We start from the raw sequence: 23035 nt of genomic DNA, 5'->3' as shown, positions 1-23035 counted from the left end.
GGGATTGAGCCATATGGAAGCCTCAGTGTGAAGGTGGGAGTTAAAATTTAGTAGCAAGGCCACCTTCTTCAAGACCGTCTGCAGGAAAGAAAGAATGGGGTGGGTTTGTATATCTGGTGGGAGCTTGGTGGTTAAAATGTGCATCGGAGGGAGTGGTGAGCACAAAGTACTCTCCAGACTAAGCCATGGGGGGGCTCGTTCTGGAGGGAGAGCCCAGTGAACCATGTGTCTCAGACTGAAAGCATAATGGTAAAATAGTAGATTTGGGACCCCCAGGCCACCCGACTCCACTGGTTGCTGTAGCTTTTTAAGCTTTATTCTAGGGCGTCTGTTATTCCATATGAATTGGTTGCATAATCTGTCAAATTGATGGAAATATTTTGATGGGATTTCTAGCGGGAGTGTTTGTAGTAGGTAATTTAATTTTGGAGCACAATTCATTTTGATGATGTTAACTTTACCCCAAAGGGTGAGGAACAAAGGGGACCATCTAATTATGTCGGTTCTGAACTTGTCCAATAGAGGTTCAAAATTAGCCTGGACTATGTTGTGTAACAAACGGGGGAATGTAATGCCCAAGTATTTAATACCAGTCTGAGGCCAGCTGAAATCCTCCAAACCGTGTTTTTCTCTGTGAAAGAGTTATTATGTCTCAAAGAAATCATTACATTAAATTTCAGCACTTTTCTTATGACGCACTTTATGGTCGTCCTACAGTCCAACCTACCAAACGTCACTTTAACGCGACTTCCCTAAGACACATCGGAAGTGTGGAATTTGAACGAGTGGCTGAAAGACAAAACTTTCAGCATTGTTTAAACCTTAAATTTAACCTCGTGCAGTCAAGTGTTAATCTTAAGGTCTATTATGCACTGAAGATACCAACAGACTCAGACTTTTCGAACAAACTAAGAGTCAGATCAGCAGAAACAAAAACACGGAAATGTTTCCTGTAACTGCGTCGCTCTGCTCGACTTTGCTGTTTGTCGGTGTCTTCGTGTTTGTCTCTGCAGGTGAGGTTTATAAATCAAACAGTGTTTCGCTCTGAGATAAAGAGGAATAAACATCAGTCTGGTTTACATGTTACTTCCCAAACAATTAGTTTCATATTTAATTAGTTTGTCTGATTGTGTGAAGACATCACGAGGTTTGGTGGCGTCTGTGTGCAGTTTCCAGCACAGAGACAAAGAAGTGTAGTGTGTGTGTCAGTGTGATGTGTTGTAGTTTCAGGAGTCAGTATACAGCCAGAGGCCGATCTACAGAGGTGGCATGGAGTGGCATGCTCCACCCTAAAATGATCTCTTGCCACCTCTAGTGCCACAGTAGTTTTATATATGACATTGTTGTTTGTTAAGGTGTGGCAACAGATTATATTAGGCTGCCACATGCCTCTCTATGCCACCTCTGCAGATCTGCCCTGAGTTTTAAATGGTTGTACAAAGAAATGTCAGAATCATTGTTTACATTGTAAGGCACATTACACAATGTTACACTTGCAATATGTGTAAAGAAATGGTTTTGATTTTGCCACCCTAAGAACATTTCATTACATCCAGCCCAGTATACAGCTACAAAGCTTTTAGTTCAGTGTATACAAACAGCTGTAGCTACATAAAGGCAGCATGCAGAGACTCACAGTGTCTGATAATGAGAGGCTGCTTTCTCTCACACATTATGGTCACTTATTATCACCACATGTTTCACTGTATAAATGTTTATATTTCATCCTCTTGGCTTTGGTCTCAGCAGGAATATATTAAGGTCTAAATCTAAATCTCTGTCAAAGAGAGAGTGAACGATAGAAATAGATAATAAAATAAAACAGTGAAAAAGAGGGAGAGAACATAAAGAATTGCTCTTTGTAGGTGTTCTGGTTTTGCTTGACAGACCTTCATCAACAATAAGAGAAATATTTTTTTGTATATTAGCCTCAAAGTATTATGTTTGTAATGTATTGTACTGCAATGATAGCAAAAAATAATGTGTATGTGTACTTTTTTCCTCTTTCAGACAAGAAAACCATCACAGCTGAGTCTGGACAGAACGTCACTCTGCCATGTCGAGCTACAAACAACAACATCTTAGCTGTAGAGTGGAGCAGAGCCAACCTGGGAGATGAATATGTGCTTTTGTACAGGGATGGCCGATGTGAACCAGATGATCAGCATCCATCTTTTAAGAACCGGGTGGATCTGCAGGACAGACAGATGAAGGATGGAGACGTGTCTTTGATTCTGGAGAATGTGACAATTAATGACACTGGAACATACGAGTGTCGTGTCAAGACAGGAAATAATCGCAGGAAAAGAACAAATCTCAGTGGTGAACCCATCAGCATCATCAACCTGAGTGTTGTTGTTCCTCCAGGTGAGTGAGTAGAGTTGAGTGTGTGTGTGATCAGAGGTGAAGCTGCTTCCTGCTTGTTGATGTTTGTTTCTAAAGATGTTGTTGATGAGACTTTGTAGAAAGCAGCTGGTCTGAGTGATGTGATCAGAGTGCAGTAGATAATGTCTGACAGCAGTTTGAAGAGGAAATGGATTCTGTTCTGTTCTTCACTCATCACCTACCTGACAGCTGACACCTCACACCTGTTTCTCACCTGCAGGTCAGACAGGAGGACACACAGAGGATGGAGGGAAGGAGGATGGATCTGTTGGACTGAAAGTTGGTCTTCCAGTTGTTATTTTCCTTCTTCTTGTTGGTGGTGCCTTTGTTGGTTATTTGATCTACAGAAAATATAAACAACGTAGCCAGGACTCATATTGCCCCACCACTGAACCACAGATTGGAATGTCTGGGAGATTTCTGAGTTCTGAATCTCCTGCTAATGAACACAATGACAGAAATGACCCGGAAGAAAACAGCTGTCACCAGCACTCCACAAGGATTCCTGATGCCACTCTGACACTTGAGAATGAACTACTTCCTCCTCAGGAACCAGCAGCAGGACTGCTTCCAGAGACATCAGAGTGCAGTAGATAATGTCTGACAGCAGTTTGAAGAGGAAATGGATTCTGTTCTGTTCTTCACTCATCACCTACCTGACACCTCACACCTGTTTCTCACCTGCAGGTCAGACAGGAGGACACACAGAGGATGGAGGGAAGGAGGCTGGACCTGTTGGACTGAAAGTTGGTCTGAGTGTTCCCATTGTGCTTATTGTTGCTCGATTATTGATCAACTGAAAACATAAACAACAACAGTGTTCGGATTCATACCAGCCCTTCTTGAAGTGCAGTAGAACTTAAATGTCTCAGAGCTTTTTACATAAGAATGCTGTTTAATGGCAGCTTGCATCATTATGGCAAAAAAGCAGAAGTGAATCTTACTGAAGAAAGTAAAACAATAGATTCCAAGTAGAAAAGCAAAAGAGCTGCTTCATTTCACAGGCAATGGTTAAATAAAAAGCTAACCGTCCCTCAAGTAAAAAGGAAAAAACAAACAAACAGACATTCAACAGAAGAAAAAAGATGGAGCACCAGGACCAGCAAATCCATCAACTGAAAATTGGAAACCAGAATTATTTAAAATTATATATTCTCAACCATCTGTGGGAGAGTCCCAGGAAATTAATCAAGGACATTTTTAATCTGCAGGGTGAGAAGTTTATGGAATAAGAGAAAAGATACAGAATAATGAAAATGTGTTGACAAAATGTTATCGCCTACACTTTACTGTTAGCATTTCATGTTCTTTACATCTATTGTTATCAATTTACTGCTAACACTGAGCAAATATGGCTTCTGATCTATTGTAATATTGTACATTATTATTATTAGTAGTAGTTTTGGTTGATGTGTGGTTTCAAACACACACAGGTCTTCATCATTTGATTGTATGTTTGGTCTCAGGCAGCTAAATTAGTTTGTAGAGGAAAAAATTATCTGTCAGATTTGTGTTTGTGACGTTAGCTGCTCTCATGAGTTTAACATGTTCTACTCTTTTCATTTGTGTGGAACACACATTAGCTCATATTTTCAAACAAAAGTTAATAAATCATCACATTTGAAATATTTGGGAGTATTTCCAAACAAAACATTCTGTTATATGATATAAAACTGTTATATAACTATTCCGTGTATGTTTCTCTCGAATAGGCATGAGCAGCAACATATTCTGTTTCTGACTCAATTTGTTTGAAGGTAACTTTTATTTCCATTGATGTCAGCAATTTACTCTGTTCACAGTTTGCTTTCTGATCAGTATTCATGAGTTCAGTGAGAGCTCAGGTGTTTCCCCCCCACTGCAAAACTCTTTATAAATTTACATTTCAGTAGAGGACAATCTTCTGGATGGTTGTTACTTCAGTTTAAATATTTGAAGAGCTGGTTACATATTTTTTTATTTATTTTAAGCTTTTCATAAAAGCTTGCTAATAAAGTTCTACTATAAAAAACAGTACTGTGTCTTTGGTCATCTGTGTCTTCTGGCTGTTGAAGCAGATTTTCTCTGAGCAGAAATCAGCAAGAGTAAGACTCAAATAATCCTGACGCTGTCTCTGTCCTGGAGAAGATTGAGAGATCACAGTCAGATCTGAGTCTGTAACAAGGATGTTTCACTGTAAACGAATGAGTCCAACAGAGCAGGAACATGTCAGGAGTTTGTAAATTGGGTGGGCGTCAGACAAAGAACCACTCCGGCTATACCCGATGGTTTTCAACCACTGCAGGTAAAACACTTATGAAGGGTCCACCCCAGTGATTATAGCTGCAGCCTCCTCGCTCATTCATTTTTATGTCACAGGCAAAGAAGGCAGAAAGTACTTAAGGCAGAAAACCTAGTAAGAGTTTGATCCTTTTTAAAAGTGCAAGTGTAAAATGCATTTAAATTACTTTATAACAAAACAACCGTTGTATCATTACAATATCTCAAGTCCAGTTAAAGGTTTCTATTTTACATGTACATAACATTTTACTATGTTACATTTTAAGAAACTAAATCAACAATAAATATAAACCCAAAAAATAAAACAGTAAATGAGGCTTTGATTACATAATAAAAGTCAGGACAGGAGTAAGGATAGTCATGTGACCTGTAGGCCGTTTCCTGATTAGTCTTAAAAATAAATTCTTCTTTTTCTTGATTACATGTGTGGTCACATTTTTTTTTTATCATTTCTTGTTATTTTTGTGACATCCTAAATTGTGCCACAAGGGGGCACCTCCTACCAATTGATCTCACACTACCTGTCAGTGATTCCACCTCATTTGTTTTTTTTTTTTGTTGTTGTGATCAAACATAACTGTTGGCAGCTCTCTTTTCAGGGGCCTGTTACATAATAATAATAAGTAGAAAAATAATTCACTTCAGTTAATCTCAGTATGTTTGTGTATTTGTATATAACAGAACCCAAAGATGCTCTCTCTCTTCCCCGTATTTATTCTTATTCTCCTCTGCTTTATAACACTGACTTTAGTAGCGTGTGGTTGGAGTTCACTGTTTTAGCTCATATCCCCGTCTCTCACTGAAGGTGATGTATGTTCATGTTTAAGAGGTCTTTTTTTTGCTTTGATTCAAAGGGGTTTGTCAGACAGCTTTTCAGAGAAGAGAGACATGTTTTGAGAGCATCATAAATTTAGCCCTTTATGTACGCTCTTCTTTTACTGTTTTTTGTTTGTATAGAAAGTTTTTGATGTTTAATGTTTTAATTCAAAGTGTTTTATCAACAAAAAACTTTCTCACTTGCATGTTGTGTCTTTTTAAGGGTAAAAGATAAGTCACGTAAAAAAGGGGAAAAAGTGCTCAGAGGAAGAGGGCGGGCTTTACTTGGTGTCAGTGACAGAAATGAAAAAAAGCTCAAATGAGTGAGAAGGACGATGAAGGAAACATCTGTGCTGTGTCTGCTCTGTAAGTAGAATCTCTGTGTTTGTTTGAATTCTTGTACTTTGACTGTCTGCTCTCCTGATAACTGATGATGGAGGAGAAGACATGAAAAACAAATCAGGCTGAATTCAAGTTCAAACACCACGAGGACCAACTGCAGGTCTGAACTGACTCTTTATCTTTGCTCAGGAGTCGAGGAAACACAGCAGGCAGTGAAAAGATCAAATCCTTCACTCATTATATCAACACAGCTGCACAGTGGACACATGACTTTAGTATATATACCTAACAGGGCTGTAGTCTATTGAATAATAGTTTAAAAACAACATGAGCTATTTAGCTCACAGAGGTACACTGGTAGTTCTGTTTGTGTGGAGTTGTTCTTTATGTTCACCTCAAATCAACCTGAGTGTCATTTCTCTTTAGTTCTGATCTCACTGCTGAGCTGCACAACAAACCAAGGTCAGTAACCTTCTTCTGTCACAGTTTAAACCTGAGAAATGTTCACTGATATGACCTGATTGGGTTCATGTTTTAATATGATGTAAACCGGATGGAATTAAGGACTATTCACCAATTGTTTGGTCAAAAGTTTAACAGATCATCAGTTTTTCATTTTAACCCTCACAGCTCGTCTGACTGTGAGTCCCAGCAGCTCTCAGTTCTTTAAGGAAGTCTTTGTGTCTCTGAGCTGTGAGGAGGACGACAGCTCTGCTGGATGGACTCTGAGGAGAAACACAAGCAAACAACAGAGGACTCAGTGTGGAGATGTGTGGGGAAGAGGGACTGGTTCATCATGTAACATTAGTACACTATTCACTCAGGACAGTGGAGTTTACTGGTGTGAGTCCAGAGAGGGTCCCATCAGTAACATGGTTAACCTGACAGTCACTGGTAAGCTGAGTGTGTGGAGTTAGTGTTGATGAAGCTGTGTGTAAATGGATGAAATGCTGTAGTTTGTCTCTGTGCTCAGATAAATCAGTGATCCTGCAGAGTCCTGTCCTCCCTGTGATGGAGGGAGATGACGTCACTCTGCTCTGTAAAACAAAGACCACTCCCTCCAACCTCCCAGCTGCTTTCTATAAAGATGGCTCCCTCATCAGGAAGCAGCCTACAGGTCACATGACCATCCAGCATGTTTCCAGGTCTGATGAAGGCCTCTACAAGTGTGACATCAGCGGTCATGGAGAGTCTCCATCCAGCTGGATCACTGTCACAGGTGACACACTCACCTGTCTGTGTTTCTGCAGCTTTCAACATTCACAATGTGACGACAACTTAATGACTGTGTTTGCTTTATTTTAGAGAGAAACACCACCACACCTCCACCTACATCCACACCTCCACCTACATCCACACCTCCTCCTGGTTCCACCTCCATCACTCTTCCACCATCCCTCTCTCCTCTTGATCTCTCTGTGCTTTCATTTGTTGGATCAGTCTGTGTTGTGGTTCTACTGGTGTTACTGGTTCTGCTGGTGAGACGATGTGTTCACAGGAAACCTGAAGGTGAGACTCAGACTTCCTGATCTTTCATGTCTGAGTTTGTAGAATAAAGTTCACATTCATTATGATCATTAAACAAATCAAATAAAAAAGGTTGGGATAGGTTAATAGAAAAATCTAAATTGCACATTGGTGTGAATATGTGAGTGAGAATGGTTTTCTGTTTCCGTGTGTTGGCCCTGCGCCAGACTGGCGACCTGTCCAGGGTGTACCCTGCCTGTCACCCTAAGACAGCTGGGATAGGCTCCCCCTAGACCCTGAAAAGGATAAGCGGAGGCAAATGGATGGAAATTTTAAAAAAACAAACAAAACCAAACAGTAAAACCCAAAAGTCATATGACCTCTTATGAGCAAGAGCTTTGGTGAAAGTGGGGAGGAAAATCTCCCTTTTATCAGGAAGGAACCTCCAGCAGAATCAGGCTCAGGGAGGGGCAGCCGTCTGCTGTGATTGGTTGGCATGAGGGGAGGAAGACAGGACAGAGACATCTTGTAGGAGAGAGCCAAAGATTCATAATGGCAAATGTTTAAAAGTGAAGTATAAGCACATAGTGAGTGTAAAAGTTGACTGACACAGAAACACTTAGTGCATTACGGTAATCTAGTTTTTCAGCATCACTTTGAGACAGACATGGGAGAAAGCAAGTAGTTGAATATGGACACTGAAGGATATAATCTGGTCAAAAATAACTACAAGGTTTCTCACAGTGTTCCTGGAGGCAAAGTTAATGACATTAAGAGTACGTATCTGGTGAAATACCACCTTTGTGACATTGGTTTTGGGTCAAATCTCTGTTTAGATATTTAATTCGTATTATTGATCAGCTTGGATCATTTCAGTAGGTCAAGAGGAAAGTGAAGAAGAAGACCTCATCACTCATGTCATCATCAAGATATCAGCTCATCGAGAACAATCTGTCAAAGAAAGACGAGGTAATATTTTTTTTCTTTATGAAGAAGAAGAAAGCGTACTTTATTGGTCCCCGTGGGGAAAATCCCTCTCTGCATTTAACCCATTCACTCAGTGAAGCAGTGGGCAGCCACTGGGCGCCCGGGGAGCAGTGTGTAGGGACGGTACCTTGCTCAGATGTACCTCAGGGTAGCTGTTCAGGGGAATCGAACCCCCGACCTTCCGATCATGGGGCCACCACTCTACCTACTGAGCTATCCCTGCCCCGGTGGTGGGTTGTTTCTGTGAAAGATGCAGGTGGACGACCACAAAGTTTAGGGTTTATGGTGGGTTGTGGGTCATTGCCCTTTCATGTGAGGTCAAAGATCTGTTTTTAATATTTTTTGGAAGTATATAAATAATCCTGTAAAGACTTTCATAAAGGAAGTATTGAAAACTAATAACGATGAGTTAAAAAACGTGTAAACAGACATTTCAAGGAGAATTTCATATAAATCTAAATCTGCAATAAACATGGTTGCCCCGCTCCAAAAAGAGCCAGTCAGCAGCTGAAACTGGAACACACACAGAAAGATGTGAGATGTACTGGATATATCTTATTGTGTCAAAGATGAACTTGGTAGTTTCGATAGCCAGGGATGGGTCGACCAGGGTCTCCGCTCCTGGCCACGCCCCCACAGCTATACCTAACCCCTACAGCTCCTCGTGTGGGTGCCGGGCCGACAAAAGTGTCTCTTTTTTGGGCTATGCCCAGCCAGGCCACATGAACCTCTTTTCATAAGAGTTGTTGAATTGCTCTTTCTCTGGTCCCTCACCCAGGACCAATTTGTTACAGCAGACCCTAACAAAGGGACAAAAAGCCCACAACAACATAGCCCCTGGGATCCCTGGGACACACCTCCACCACAAAAAGGCAACAATTCAAAGAAAATACAGTACTGATACAGTCAGGAGAGGTGGCGGGCCGGGTTGGGTATCTTGGCATCCCCTCAGCTTGCTGCCTGTACATTGGGGTTTTCTGGGGATAGCCCACTGGGTGGAGGCCTGAGCAAGACCCAGGACACGCTGAAGGGATAATATCTCTCGGCTGGCCTTGGGAACGCCTCGGTGTTCCCCGGAGGAGGAACTGGAGGAGGTGGCGAGGGAGAGGGAGTTCTGGGCTTCTCTCCTTAGGCTGCTGCCCCTGCAACCCAGCTCTAGATAAGCGTAAAGAAATGTGGCAGATCAGCAATTTTCTTTAGGGATTATTTGACTAAACTAATGGCTCAGCCTCAAGTCCAGATGGCAGGTGTGTTGTGACACTCAGAATATTATCAGTGTTGTAACTGAGTAGTAGGAGCTCAGAGCAGCTCTTATTAGTCCCATATGTGTCTGCTGTTTGGTTTTTAGCGCATTTATTGTCACTATTAGACATATAATGAAAAAAGTTCTTGTTTAATATAATAAAAACTTTTAAAATGTTTCAACGTTCTGCAAACTGTAAAACCAACTTCCTGTTGTTGATTACAGTTCATCTATAACAGATGAACGTTCTCACCGAGGGTTTTACTGGTTTGTCTAACAATAGTGTTCATGTTGTGAGAACATCTTTGCTTTGTGCTCTGTGGTGAAGAGTGTCAGTCTGCAGTGGAAAAAGATGGCAGCTTTGTGGTCGTCCACCTGCATCTTTCTCAGAAACAGCCTCCAGTTCTTTGTGGTCACTCAGTGTTTCACAGCAGAGGTGTTAAGATGAGGAAAAAAAAGTGTAAGAAGATGCTGCGGTTTATAAACCAGAACATCAGTGACATGTAGCTCCTCCTGCTCATGATACATCACATTTCTCAGGTTACTGAACCGTGTGAAGAACAGAAAGAAAGTTCTTGTAATTTCTTCACTATATTGGACGATAAACTCTGGGAAGTCACACAAACAGTGTTTGTGGGACAAATTCATCTGGTTACAACTGTGACCCTTGCAATGGCCGGCACTGTCATGGACTCTCGTGATGAAACATTAGAAACAGTAAAAATGTTTTGCTTTGTGTAGCTACACTGGTGTAGTTGTTGTAGCTTCAAAGATTTTTTGTTTTCATTTTGCAGAAATGTATTTTGTAGTTGTGATCTACTCAGCAGTGAGAAGTGAAGACATCAGTTCTGGACAAACAACCATCAGAACAAGCAGGCCCAGGTACAGCTGCTCACCCTGTTTGCATCCATCATGCTAAGATAAGCTGATCAAACCTCATCCTGGATCAAACTCAGAGCTCTGACCCAGTTGAACTGGGACTGTGTGTGATGCAGAGAGATGGAGGTTGGAGGTCTTGATTGAACTACAAAGCTTGTAATCATGTTTCCTGTTGTTTGAACTGTGTGTGTTTGTGTTCAGAATTTAAACCAGAGCCAGACGTCGTCTACTGTTCACTGAAGTAGTCCACCAGTCCAACCACTGACGTCCAGCTGCTGGTCTCTAACTGGTCCCCCAGCACCTCAGACCAGAGTAAAAAAAATACATAAAACACATTTTTATATGTTTTATGTCATTTTTTGTGTATTTTTTGTTGGAATATTTAATTTTTTTTCAGGCTAAATGAGTAATGTGCAACAGGCCTATATCCCGTGTATATTAGTTAGTGAAATCATAATTCAGAATGTCTTCAGAAACAAACACAATGTGGTGATAAGTATAACAAAGAAGAGATGGTGAACAAATCTGCATCTGGTTAAAAGGAAAAAACACACAAACATGAAAGAGTTTGCCAGATTTGTGCTTAATGAAATAGCTGGGAGTGGAAATATGGATATTTACAGTCTTGTGCAATAAAGAATATGTGTGTTGTATCACAAGACATAATAAGACCAATGTGTTTCACTGACTCATCTACATAGGGCATTTTGTAGAGGGTATAAGTGTTGTGGCAGTTGTTCGGCTGGAAACGACTCTGAGGGCCAAATTTCAACTTTGTCAAATATGAGTTTGGAGCTTAATCTCAAAATTGACAATGTTTTTTTTTTTTCTTAATACTCTCTCATAGCAGCATGACAGTCGTACTAATCTATTGATTATACAAACCAATTTGTGCTGCTGCTATTTTCAGAAACTAATCAATGTCCATTTAGGTAAGAGGGATGAGTTTAAATCTCAGTGGGTATAACACTCCTGTGACTTTGCTGGGGGCATCTTAAGATCACCACAGATGATGTGTTTTTAACGTTCTGTGAAAAGTAAAGTCTGCAATTCTGTGAAACTCAGGGGGTCCTGACAGTGCTCTTCTTCTGTTCTGCACAACAGATTTAACAAAAGGTAAATCTGGTGAAGAATCAGTCACGTGCCATATTATACCCAGTGAATTAAGCATAATTTATGATCCCACAAATGTGTCTTTTCATAATTATGTAATGTTTCACTTTTACCACATGGTGGCAGTGTTTTCACACTGAATTAATTAATATTTTGCCCTCCACACCATAGATTACTGTTCACATTGTACTTCAAGATGTCAGACTTTAGTTGCTTTTTTACCTAAGAGGATTCAGAAACTATTAGTTAAATATATAAAAGTAAAATAATGCTTTTTCTGATTCCAGTGAGTTGGAATAATTATAATTAGAGGTTACAAATGATCAGATAGCCATCACCTGGAAGGTTTAGTGTTGATTTATAGATTAATGGTTTTCAAATACAAAATCCAAATCTAATTTATTTATATAGCACATTTAAATAGTGGAAAGTTTGCCCAAAGTGCTGTATAAAAATAAAACAAGATATAAAACAAAAGATAAAACCATTCACATTAAAACACGCACATATAGGAAAAAAAAGCATATCAACTCACACCAGTCTAAATGCTAAATGCTGAAAAAAGTTGTGTTTTCAAAAGAGACTTAAACGGAAGAAGCGAAGATGCCTGTCTAATATTTAAAGGCAACGTATTCCAAAGTTTGGGAGCCACAATTGAAAAAGCTTTTTCTCCTCTAAGTTTCAACCAGTTTTGGGGACAACCGAAAGCAGCAGGTCAGCTGATCTAAGGTCCTTCAAACCTTTAGATCAGTGTTCCAAGAATACTGTGGTTGGTCAACAACATCAAAACCAGTTTAAAACCAGACTGAAAACCCACCATTAGCATCCAAAAACATAATCAGTTGGGAAAAAAACGATTTTTTTTCCAATAGCTTTGAAAGGAATGTGAGTTTTGAGTCTAACATTTGAGCAAACCAAGACAGAGGTCAAGGTCGGTTTGAAGAGTGTGCCCCTGTGTAGGGCTTTCTACAGACTGTACAAGGTTAAAAGATTGAATAAGATTTAAAAACTCCTGAGCAAACGATCCATCAGGGGAACAGACGTGAATATTAAAATCACCAACTATTAAAATCCAATCATGAGAAGTTCAAAGCTGGAGGGGGAAACTGGTACATGGAGTTGTTTGCAGTGAAAGTTATTTTAAAAACAGTCAGTATTCCTCCTCCTCTACCTGATATCCTTAGAGCATTAAGAAATGAGCAGTCAGAGGGCAACAGTAGCCAGCAGGCTCACCTCCACCCAACCCCATCACAAGAACCAGACAAGAGGCAACAGGATCCAGGAGATGCCCTGAGATGGAACAGACAATAACCAACTGGAGCAGCTTCTGAAGAAACACTAAGGCAAGGTTTAAACTTGACCAGCTTAAACCTTAAACCAGTACATTTACGGCGTTAATGACGGTGTGTCGGGGCAGGTGGAAGCGCTCCACGTAGCAAGTAAGAACATCAGATACCTTGTGGATACCTTGTTCTTAACTCTTTCTGATTAGAGCTTCAAAACTTATGGCAGAAAACTGAAGATCCAAAAGTTTTGGGGCATTCATACACCAGTTGTGAGTTGATTGGGTGGCAAGAACTGTCAGAAACAAAACAAACAATAACACAATTGACAGAAGAACAGTAAGCCACACACACTGGTGCTATCTTGATTTTTTTCTGTATTTTAATTTTTATTGCTATTTAGTTCAACAATTTCCCCGGTGATCCACCAGGGGGAGCAGCTCATCATTTCCACAGCCTTGACTAGAAATCAAATGAATGCAGCACTAATCTACACAACAACAGCCGTTCTGTTTCAAAACGTTTCGAACTGTGTGGTTTTATCGCTCTCACGCAGCTGAACTAAGCATCTTGTTAACAGCTAACCAGCTCTGTTTGCTCTACTGACACATGAGGTCACGTCACTGTCAGATGTTTCATGAACACAGAATAAAATCGTAGAAGGAAAGAAGCTTTGTGTGTTTTCATTCTGCTGTACAAACCAACAGCTCATGTGAAACAAAACACACATCTGTACAATAAACAAACACTCACTGCTGAACCAGTTTGACCAGGATACTGACACACACACCTTTTCCACCAACACACAGCTGCTGAGGATTTGATAAATAATCAGGATATTATTTAAATAATAATCAATAGTAATAATTAATAATTGGAAAATTCCATCGGCCTTTTTGTTTTACTTTATTCTGAAACTTGTTCTGAGCCACATTTCCCACATTTCCCACATTTCCCACACGGTCATATGAGCCTTTAAGTTTCCCAGAATGCACTGGTTTACCCTGGACTTGTTTCTGTTCCTCACAGATGGTTCAGTTTATTAAAACTTTGATAAAAATTTTGTCTCTAGATTGTGACAGTTGTAGTGGTTTGAGCTTTTCATAGAACTTCATTTTTTTTGTTAAGTTTTTTTTAGCCATTGAAATTTCATAACTTATGAAGTTCTGAGGGAACAAATCGTAAACGGTAAATGGTTCTTATGTAGCACTTTGTACTCGGAGTAGAGTAATGAATGACGTCCATGACACAGACGACACCAGAAACAAATGTGGTGGTTTTAAACAGAGTAAGTGTTTTATTTACATTTTCCATTCATGTTGTCTGAGTATGTGATCAGACCTGCTGGATTTATGATCAATGGTTTTTTTTTGTTTGTTTGTTTGTTTTTGTTTTCAAATGAAAAAATGCATTCACTCAAGACAGTGGATATATTTTGAACAGTCACTCTCTTGGGGTTTATTGCATGTGAAGAATTAAGAAAAGAGCCTGTTGTTTTTGTAAATAACCGTGTTGTACAGGACATTGTACATGATGTTTAGGTACATGTGACATTTGAATTTTACTCATTAGAATAAGTTGATTTCAATTCACATACACTCCACAGACAGGATGTTTCTACACATCTACCTGTTTCACTGAGACAAGTTCACTTCCTGTTACTTTGTAAGTGTACTTGTTTGTCAAATATGTGTATGTAAAGCTGGAGAAGACAGGACTGTGGTTTCTAAAATGTTGCTATGGTCTTTTTTTTTCTTTTTTTTCTTTTGCAGGTGAACAATCAAACTTAAGAATATGATTTCATAGAAGAAATAGAGCTTTAAACAGAATCACCTTTTCATATTCAAAATTATCAAAGCTTTAAGGTGCATGTTTCCTTAGTGTACTTTGAGGTACCTCAAACATATTTATCAAGTGACCAAAAATGACCTTATCAGCATTTGCACTAAGTTTGTGTTACTGTGGAGAGTGAATATAATTGGTTTTGGCACAGACTATAGGTTTTTGAGCTTGAGGTTTGCAGTGTTGTAGATTGGTTTGTATTATATAATAGTATGTGTTTATATAAAGATGAATAAAACAAAATATTAGAATATTTTAATATGGCAGCCAAACATTGTTCAACCCCAGTGTATAACACACAAATCAGTTAGTGTCAACAGAACTAAGGGTTTTTAGTAATATAGTCTTAATTCCAGTGCTTTTATTGCATCATAGTGATGCACCTCACAGTGTATGTATTTTTCTGATGTCACTGTGCATGATAGTCAAGTCTTTATTCATAAAACACATTTAAATGTAACAGACGGTGACCAAAGTGTTGCACATATTTAATGTTCCATGTTAGACCCTCTATTAAAAGGGAGTCATATTATAGTAAGATGAGCTTTTTTCCTATTTATATGGGAAACAGCTCCAGGGATTTACTGAAACAAGTGCAAACGTCTATGTAAATACAGACAGTACAAAAGATGGACATAGCTACCATGATGCCGTCCACTGATTTCTGAATTCGGTGAAACCTCTGCATGAGTGTTTCCATCTACGCTGTCCTGGTTGCATAAAAATTATTTTTTATTTAATATGACCCAAATTTCTTTGGATCTTGGCTGCCTTTTGTTCTTTTCTCTGGCAAAATGATCTAACACAGCTCTGAGGAAGCCAATCCATGATTGATAGAGTTTCATTTTGTGTGTGTGTGTGTTTTGTTTGTTTTTTTGTATCCACGTGTGCTTTTACTGCATTGACAGTGAGTTTGGGATCATTGTCTTGCTGCAAAATTGAGGCTTTACCAATAGAGGCTATTGCATGATTGAGAATGTGCCTTTCAAGTTTCATGTTAAAACACCATTCAGATTGCTCATTCTACCGTGCCTGTATACCTGCGGTTTCAGTCAATTTCAGAGTCTGTAGCAAATGAGCTGTTGCTACCCCACCTACGACATTGTGGTGGGAAACACGGCAGGAAAGGAGAACTGAGAACACAGCCTCACCAGAAGCTTCTAAATAGCGCTGCCTTCTAGCAACAAATATTGCATCTATCTAGACAGACTTTAGCTGTTTTGCATAGCAAAGCTAGTTAAATACATAGTTAGCCCTGCTGTCATCATGGAGACAGCTAAAAAAACTATGGTCTTCAGTGGAATAACAGATTGGAGACTAAAGGTGGACAAAGCTCTCCAGAACAGCTGTGGGTTTATGGTTGTGACAGCTAATATTTTATTATGACGCACTTATATGTAGTTACACAAACTTCTTTTTTTCATCAACATTTATGGGAAAGTCAACCAAGTAGCTCAATCACAGATCTCTCATCTTAATCGATGACTTATTTAAATCTGAATTTAATCGTAGTTAGATTGAAACTCTGTTTCTGTTTTCACTGAAAAAACAAACAGTCTCAGACATTTAGAAGACAGCAGATTATCACAACTAGATAACAGAGGAATGTTTGCTTTACTCTGATCAGTTTCTCTGTTTGTGGGTGTTTTTGTGTTTGTGTCTGCAGGCAAGACTTAACTGTTAGGAGTAGGAAGGTTTTATTTATGTCAGGTCCACAGAGGAATAAAATCCATTTTTTAGAATCTTTCTAGCCATTAACACACATTTTAACTTCATTATAAAAGAGTAATCATATTAAACATATACATAAAATATAGACTTCACCTGCATATAGTCTTTGAGCTCTGGGCCAAAGTACAGGTGGAATTACACATTATTACTCTGCTGTTTACAAAAGAACTTACATTTTGAGATATCTTTGGTATTTATTTAATCATTTATTTATTTATTTTAATACGTCTCCCTGGTCATAAATATAAACATCCACCAGGAGGTGCTGCAGCACCCTCAGCGTACCTGCTTCGCACAGTCTTGAGCTAACATGTGTCCCTATTTTATTTCCACAGACTGAATAAAAAGAAATGACCCAAAATAATTTACTGACAAGAGGAAGACCATAAAATGTTTCCCATTTAATCTTCACTCTCTGTCAGCACAGAGAAAGGAAGTTAATATTTACTCATTTCTCTTTGAAATATTTAGATCTGTTGGACAGGCAGAAATAACCACAGGTGTGTCAGCTTTGACCTCTAAAATGATTTTACATCCAGACGAGAACAAAACAACAGAAAGAAAAATAATGGAGCTCCAAGTTCAAATAGAGCTGATGAATGTGCTGAACATCAAAGAGGAAATCTGATATGATTCACACACAGACACATGATGCTACTGCTGAACCAGTCTGACCAGGATACTGACACACAGCTATTTACCATCAACACAGTGGTGCTGAGGAGCTGATCAATAATTTAATCATTTAATCACCTTGATTTATTGGTTTTACACATCTTGCATTTAAAAAGAATATTTAAGGTTTGAACAATCTTTTTTTAAACAGGTTGTATCATGACTTTCACTTTAGTAAATGTATTTAGTTACTGCAATAATCAGCTTCAAATTTTCTTTTATATGAACAGTTTATGCTGCATCTCAGTGTTATATTAAAACAATTATAATAATAATACATAAACCTTGTTAGTTTGAACTAATGATCCTAATGTTCAGTAACAAGATGTTTTTATTGTATTTGATTCTATTGTATTCTAACAGACGGGCAGGTGGAGCTAACCACAGCTATGTTCGCTCTAACAGGAGCTTTAGCTGCACTGAAGTGAAATCATTTCACAGTCAGACATGAGCACAAAACAAGAACAGGACAGGAAATAAAAGGTGGGCTTAGAATAAAAGCAGACAGAAACAGTAACAGATGCATCTGTTGTTTGTCGTGAGCGACACTCTGACAGGCTGTAACTTGTGCTGGACAGTCTCCTGTCCCACATGGTGATACGCTGAATTATCAGAGCACAGATCAAACATCCAGAGCACCTCTGCTTGTTCCTGTTTCTACATCACAGACATGAACCTGCTGAAGTTTACTCACATTATTATACATCATACTGATCCTCACACACTGAACAGAAATCACGTTCTGTCTTCAGACTGTGACAGGTGGAGAGGGTTTCCAGCCCCCACCCGTGTGTACTTCAAGGACCTGAAAACATTTGTTGTATTTCAGGGTTTCATTAAGTTATTTGACAGAAAGATCAGCTGACTGTGAGGGCTCAGAGTCAGCTGTGACTTTGTATTTGTTTGTAAAATATGTGAACTCACAGCTGATAGGTGGAGGAATGTGGTTGCTAAGGTGACGCTGTGGGCGCTGATGTCACAGATCTGAGGTGTGTCTGTATAAAAACAGCTGATAAGGAAGCACAGCTCAGTTTGTTCTCTGGATGTTTAGTACAGAGGTCCATTTATTTTTATTTTATTTTATTGTACTTTTTCTTTTTGCTCTTTACATTTTTTAAATATTTTATTGATTGATTTATTATTTATTTTATTCCATCATGATGATCAGAAAAGACTTTGAGGATTACAGATTTCATCCAGAAAAAAAGTAAGTGTTTGACTATTTTGTACAAAGGTGGACAAAGTTCTCTGTGGTTTTATGGAGGCTCCAGCTAAATGCTGCCTCCTCCATAGTACAATATACATTTTTATACAGTGACGTCATTTTGAAGTCCTTTGGCTGATGATGGTCTTTAGTATGTAGCTGATGATTGATGATGAGAGAGGTTATGTTTGTGTTGTTCTGTGGAGATCATTCAAGAACTGAACCTGTTAAACACTCAGATTTCACCACTTTAGTAATGATGCACTTACTTATGGTCATCCTACAAAATGTGTTGAGTATGAATATGAGTATGAGTGAAAAAGAAATGTTTCAGCTTTATTAAAACTCAAATTTAACCTCATGTAGTCATTTTTAAACTTTTTTTTAAAAACTGAGGTTCTTTTATTCACTGAAAATACCAACAGACTCAGACTTTTAGAACAAACTAAGAGTCAGATCAGCAGAAACAAAAACAAGGAAATGTTTCCTGTAACTGCGTCGCTCTGCTCGACTTTGCTGTTTGTCGGCGTCTTCGTGTTTGTCTCTGCAGGCGAGGTTTATAAACATGCCACTCCATGCCACCTCTGTAGATCTGTCCCTGAGTTTTAAATGGTTGTGCAAAAAAGTCAGAAACACTGTTTACATTTTACAGCATATTACACAATGCAACAGCTGCATATATGTAAATAAATACCTTTGATTTTGCCAGCCTAAGAACATTTCATTACATCCGGCCCTGTATACAAAGCTTTTACTTCAGTGTGTACAAACAGCTGCAGGAAATGGATTCTGTTCTGTTCTTCACTCATCACCTACCTGACACCTCACACCTGTTTCTCACCTGCATCATCTGTTGGACTGAACGTTGGTCTGAAAGCTTCTTGCTGGTGTTTTGATCTACAGTAAACATAAGAGACAGAGTCAGGATTTATTCCAGCCTCCCATTCAAAAGCAGCAGGTTAGAAATGTCTCAGAGCTTCTTACGTGGTGATGCTGGGTAAGAGAAGCCTGTATCACTAAAGCTTGTTTGCTTGTTGGTGTCTTTGTGTTTGTGAATGTAGGCGAAATTTAACTGTTAGAAAACAAACAGTGTTTGTCTGTGAAAAAGAGAATTAACCTGATTTTCACATTGATATCTCTCAAAGAAATCATTACATTACATTTCACCGCCTTAGTCATGACGCACTTATTCATGGTCATCATACAGTGCAGCGTAACAGACGTCACTTTAACGCGACTTCCTTAAGAGACATCGAAAGTGTGGCGTTTGAACGAGTGGCTGAAAAAGAAATGTTTCAGCTTTATTTAAACCTCAAAGTTAACCTCATGTAGGCAGTTTTAACTCCGGTTCTGTTATAAACTGAAAATACCAACAGACTCAGACTTTTAGAACAATCTAAGAGTCAGATCAGCAGAAACAAAAACACGGAAATGTTTCCTGTAACTGCGTCGCTCTGCTCGACTTTGCTGATTGTCGGTGTCTTCGTGTTTGTCTCTGCAGGTGAGGTTTATAAACCAAACAGTGTTTCCCTCTGAGATAAAGAGGAATAAACATCAGTCTGGTTTACCTGGTACTTCCCAAACATTTAGTTTCTGAGCGTCTGCGTGTGTGACGGCATCACGAGGCCTGTTTGTGTCTGTGGATTTACCCGCTTGGTCAGCGATGCTGTTTCCAGCACAGAGACAAAGAAGTGTAGTGTGTGTGTCAGTGTGATGTGTTGTAGTTTCAGGAGTCAGTATACAGCCAGAGGCCGATCTACAGAGGTGGCATGGAGTGGCATGCTCCACCCTAAAATGATCTCTTGCCACCTCTAGTGTCACAGTAGTTTTATATATGACATTGTTGTTTGTTAAGGTGTGGCAACAGATTATATTAGGCTGGCACATGCCTCTCTATGCCACCTCTGCAGATCTGCCCTGAGTTTTAAATGGTTGTACAAAGAAATGTCAGAATCATTGTTTACATTGTAAGGCACATTACACAATGTTACACTTGCAATATGTGTAAAGAAATGGCTTTGATTTTACGTTTGATTTCCACACCACCCTAAGAACATTTCATTACATCCAGCCCTGTATACAGCTACAAAGCTTTTAGTTCAGTGAATACAAACAGCTGTAGCTCCATAAAGGCAGCATGCAGAGACTCACAGTGTCTTATAATGAGAGGCTGCTTTCTCTCAGCACGTTTCACTGTATAAATGTTTATATAACACAGGTCCTGCTGTTATTTATTGAAAATGATACTACAGCAGTGAGTGTGTTTGTGGTCCTCTCATTGGCTGCTGTCGAAGTGAACAGTTGTACTTTGACCTTTAACCTCTCTGCTCTGTGTTGTTTTCACTTTCAGACCAGAAAATCATCACAGCTGAGCCTGGACAGAAGAACGTCACTCTTCCATGTCGAGCTCCAAACAACAGCAGCAGCATCACCGGTGTAGAGTGGAGCAGAGCTGACCTGGGAGACGAATATGTTCTTTTGTACCGGGATGACTTATTTGACCCAGACAACCAGCATCCATCTTTTAAGAACCGGGTGGATCTGCAGGACAGACAGATGAAGGATGGAGACGTGTCTTTGATTCTGAAGGATGTGATGATTAATGACGCTGGAATATATGAGTGTCAAGTCTTCATGAGAGGAACAAACATGAGGAAGAGAGCAAATCTGGATGGTGACCTCATCAGCATCATCAACCTGAGTGTTGTTGATCCTCCAGGTGAGTGAGTAGAGTTGAGTGTGTGTGTGATCAGAGGTGAAGCTGCTTCCTGGTTGTTGATGTTTGTTTCTAAAGATGTTGTTGATGAGACTTTGTAGAAAGCAGCTGGTCTGAGTGATGTGATCAGAGTGCAGTAGATAATGTCTGACAGCAGTTTGAAGAGGAAATGGATTCTGTTCTGTTCTTCACTCATCACCTACCTGACAGCTGACACCTCACACCTGTTTCTCACCTGCAGGAGGACCTGTTGGACTGATCGTCGGTCTGAGTGTTTCTGCTGTGCTTCTTGTTGTTGCTGTTGTTGGTTTTCTGATCTACAGAAAATGTAAACAACAGCAGAGTCAGGATTCATACCAGCCTCCTGTTGAACTGTAGCATGTTTGAAGATGTAAGAGTCGCCTGTATCACTAAGGCACAAAGCAGAGGCCTGCTTTCAGAAACTAAAACAATCACATCATGTAGAAAACCAGAAGAGCTGCTTCATTCCAAAGAGATTTCACAGCAGAGACAATGTTAAAGAAAAAGCTAATTTTTCCTCAAGTAAGAAAAAAATAACAGATAATCAAAAAGAAGGAAAAAAGGTGGAGAACAAGGTGCAGCACATTTATCAACTGAAAATGGGAAACTGCAATTATTTAAATTGCAGGTTATTTTAACTGTAATTTGAAAATCTAATTTAAGGAAAAAAAAATATTCTCAAGCATCTGAGGGAGAAATTAGACCCAAAAGGATCCAAGAAGGATCAAAGACATTTTAATCAACAGGCTGTAGGCTGCAGTAGTAAACATGTTTACCGTAGATGCTGCATACTGTTGAAAGAATTACTAAAGCCGACACTGTTACTGGTAGCATTTTAACAACAAACATTGTTATGTATATATTTCCAGCACTGAGGATGTTTGGCTTCTGATGTATTGGACAATTGTAAATTAGTATAATTAGTAGTCATGTTCAGTTTTGATAATGTTAAATGTTTCAAACACACACAGGTTTTCATCATTTGATTGTACGTTTGGACTGAGGAAGCTAAATTAGCTTGTAGAGAAAAATGACTTTCAGATTTGTGTTTGTGAGCTTAGCTGTGCATATTTACATTTCTGTGGAAACGCAGATTACTTTTTCATAGTTTGGTTCTCATCAGTATTCATGAGCTCAGAATGTTGCAGCATCAGAACGAGTGAGTGTGTTTGTTTCATCTTCAGGTTCAGTTATCTGTGAGATCAAACTCATTCTGAGAGGTTTGACCCACACAGACTCATCCTCATGTGGAGATCACAGACAGTAACAGTAATTTTGACAGTGTCATGAAACCAAATCTATGAATGTTTATATATTAGGCAGATGTTTCCTCTTATCTGTGAAGCTTTATTGAACTTTTCATTCCATGAACGACTCTTTTGGTTGTTTGTTTTCTGGGTGTTATTTCAGTTTAAATATTTCAAGAACTTGTTACATTTGTAATGTTTTATTTTACTCTTTTTGAATCCGTTTTTGCTAATAAAAAAAAACTAGGACTCTATTGTTGTGTTGATTCAGTCTGTTCATGTGTTTTTTGTGGCTGTAACTCTTCTCTTTTTTTTCTGGAGCAGCGGATGCAGATTTCTATCTCAGCTAGATTTCAATAATACATAATAAAATAATCTAGACACTCTTTAAGTCATATGTGTCAAACTCAAGGCCCACGGACCACATCTGGCTTGACGTACATTTATATCCAGCCCGCAAGATCAATTTATATAGATTTATAAATGTATTATTTATTATCGTCATTATGCATGGCGATGTGACACGCTAATAACACACAAACTACAGATCCCATAATTAGGGATGGGTATTGATAAGATTTTCACGATTCCGATTCCATTTTCGATTCTGTTTAACGATTCGATTCTTTATCGATTCTTTTTAAAAAAGGAGAACACTAAGGTCGATTAGCTTAGAACTTTGTTTTATATCTTCTCTTTGAACAAGATAGAAATTTAGGAGTAACATGGCCTTACAAACCCAGCAGTGAGATCTTAAGAGATCCAGCCTACGGCTCTTCAATGTGGTGTCACAGGGACCCCGCG

General features: G+C 39.1%; 2 protein-coding genes and 1 long non-coding RNA gene across 5 annotated transcripts; all 3 read left to right on the top strand.

Annotated features, from left to right (window-relative positions):
- Positions 1–749: 749 nt before the first annotated feature.
- On the top strand, positions 750–22485 carry LOC101471078 (coxsackievirus and adenovirus receptor). 3 transcript variants are annotated; one of them, XM_076885647.1, is made up of 3 exons: positions 750–1013; positions 2011–2367; positions 21205–22485. In XM_076885647.1, the coding sequence occupies exons 1-3, from the start codon at positions 944–946 to the stop codon at positions 21339–21341; spliced, it is 564 nt and encodes a 187-aa protein (XP_076741762.1). In that variant the 5' UTR covers positions 750–943; the 3' UTR covers positions 21342–22485. The 3 variants fall into 3 exon arrangements, with proteins under 3 accessions (XP_076741762.1, XP_024655412.2, XP_076741761.1); XM_024799644.2 differs by lacking the exon at positions 21205–22485 and adding an exon at positions 3073–4376; XM_076885646.1 differs by lacking the exon at positions 21205–22485 and adding an exon at positions 2606–3051.
- LOC143419606 (high affinity immunoglobulin gamma Fc receptor I-like) lies at positions 4591–8926 on the top strand. Its single transcript, XM_076887015.1, has 6 exons — positions 4591–4669; positions 6454–6717; positions 6797–7042; positions 7129–7332; positions 8167–8259; positions 8847–8926. Exons 1-6 carry the CDS (start codon positions 4591–4593, stop codon positions 8924–8926), a joined length of 966 nt encoding a protein of 321 aa, XP_076743130.1.
- Positions 10319–10735, top strand: LOC143419334 (uncharacterized). Its single transcript, XR_013099286.1, has 2 exons — positions 10319–10402; positions 10601–10735. It is a non-coding gene; the product is annotated as an uncharacterized LOC143419334 (long non-coding RNA).
- Positions 22486–23035: the final 550 nt, after the last annotated feature.

The sequence above is a fragment of the Maylandia zebra genome, linkage group LG7, assembly GCF_041146795.1.
Source record: "Maylandia zebra isolate NMK-2024a linkage group LG7, Mzebra_GT3a, whole genome shotgun sequence".
In the NCBI taxonomy this organism is placed as follows: Eukaryota; Metazoa; Chordata; class Actinopteri; order Cichliformes; family Cichlidae; genus Maylandia; species Maylandia zebra.
The sequence above is the reverse complement of the archived record's forward strand: the minus strand, read 5'-3'. Positions and strand labels throughout refer to the sequence as shown.

Coding starts and splice junctions, on each gene's coding strand:
- LOC143419606 (XM_076887015.1), top strand. CDS start 4,591: ATGTCAGGAGTTTGTAAATTGGGTGGGCGTCAGACAAAGAACCACTCC. Junction 4,670..6,453: donor ATGGTTTTCAACCACTGCAG/GTAAAACACTTA, acceptor TAACCCTCACAG/CTCGTCTGACTGTGAGTCCC. Junction 7,043..7,128: donor CAGCTGGATCACTGTCACAG/GTGACACACTCA, acceptor GCTTTATTTTAG/AGAGAAACACCACCACACCT.
- LOC101471078 (XM_076885646.1), top strand. CDS start 944: ATGTTTCCTGTAACTGCGTCGCTCTGCTCGACTTTGCTGTTTGTCGGT. Junction 1,014..2,010: donor CTTCGTGTTTGTCTCTGCAG/GTGAGGTTTATA, acceptor TTCCTCTTTCAG/ACAAGAAAACCATCACAGCT. Junction 2,368..2,605: donor GAGTGTTGTTGTTCCTCCAG/GTGAGTGAGTAG, acceptor TCTCACCTGCAG/GTCAGACAGGAGGACACACA.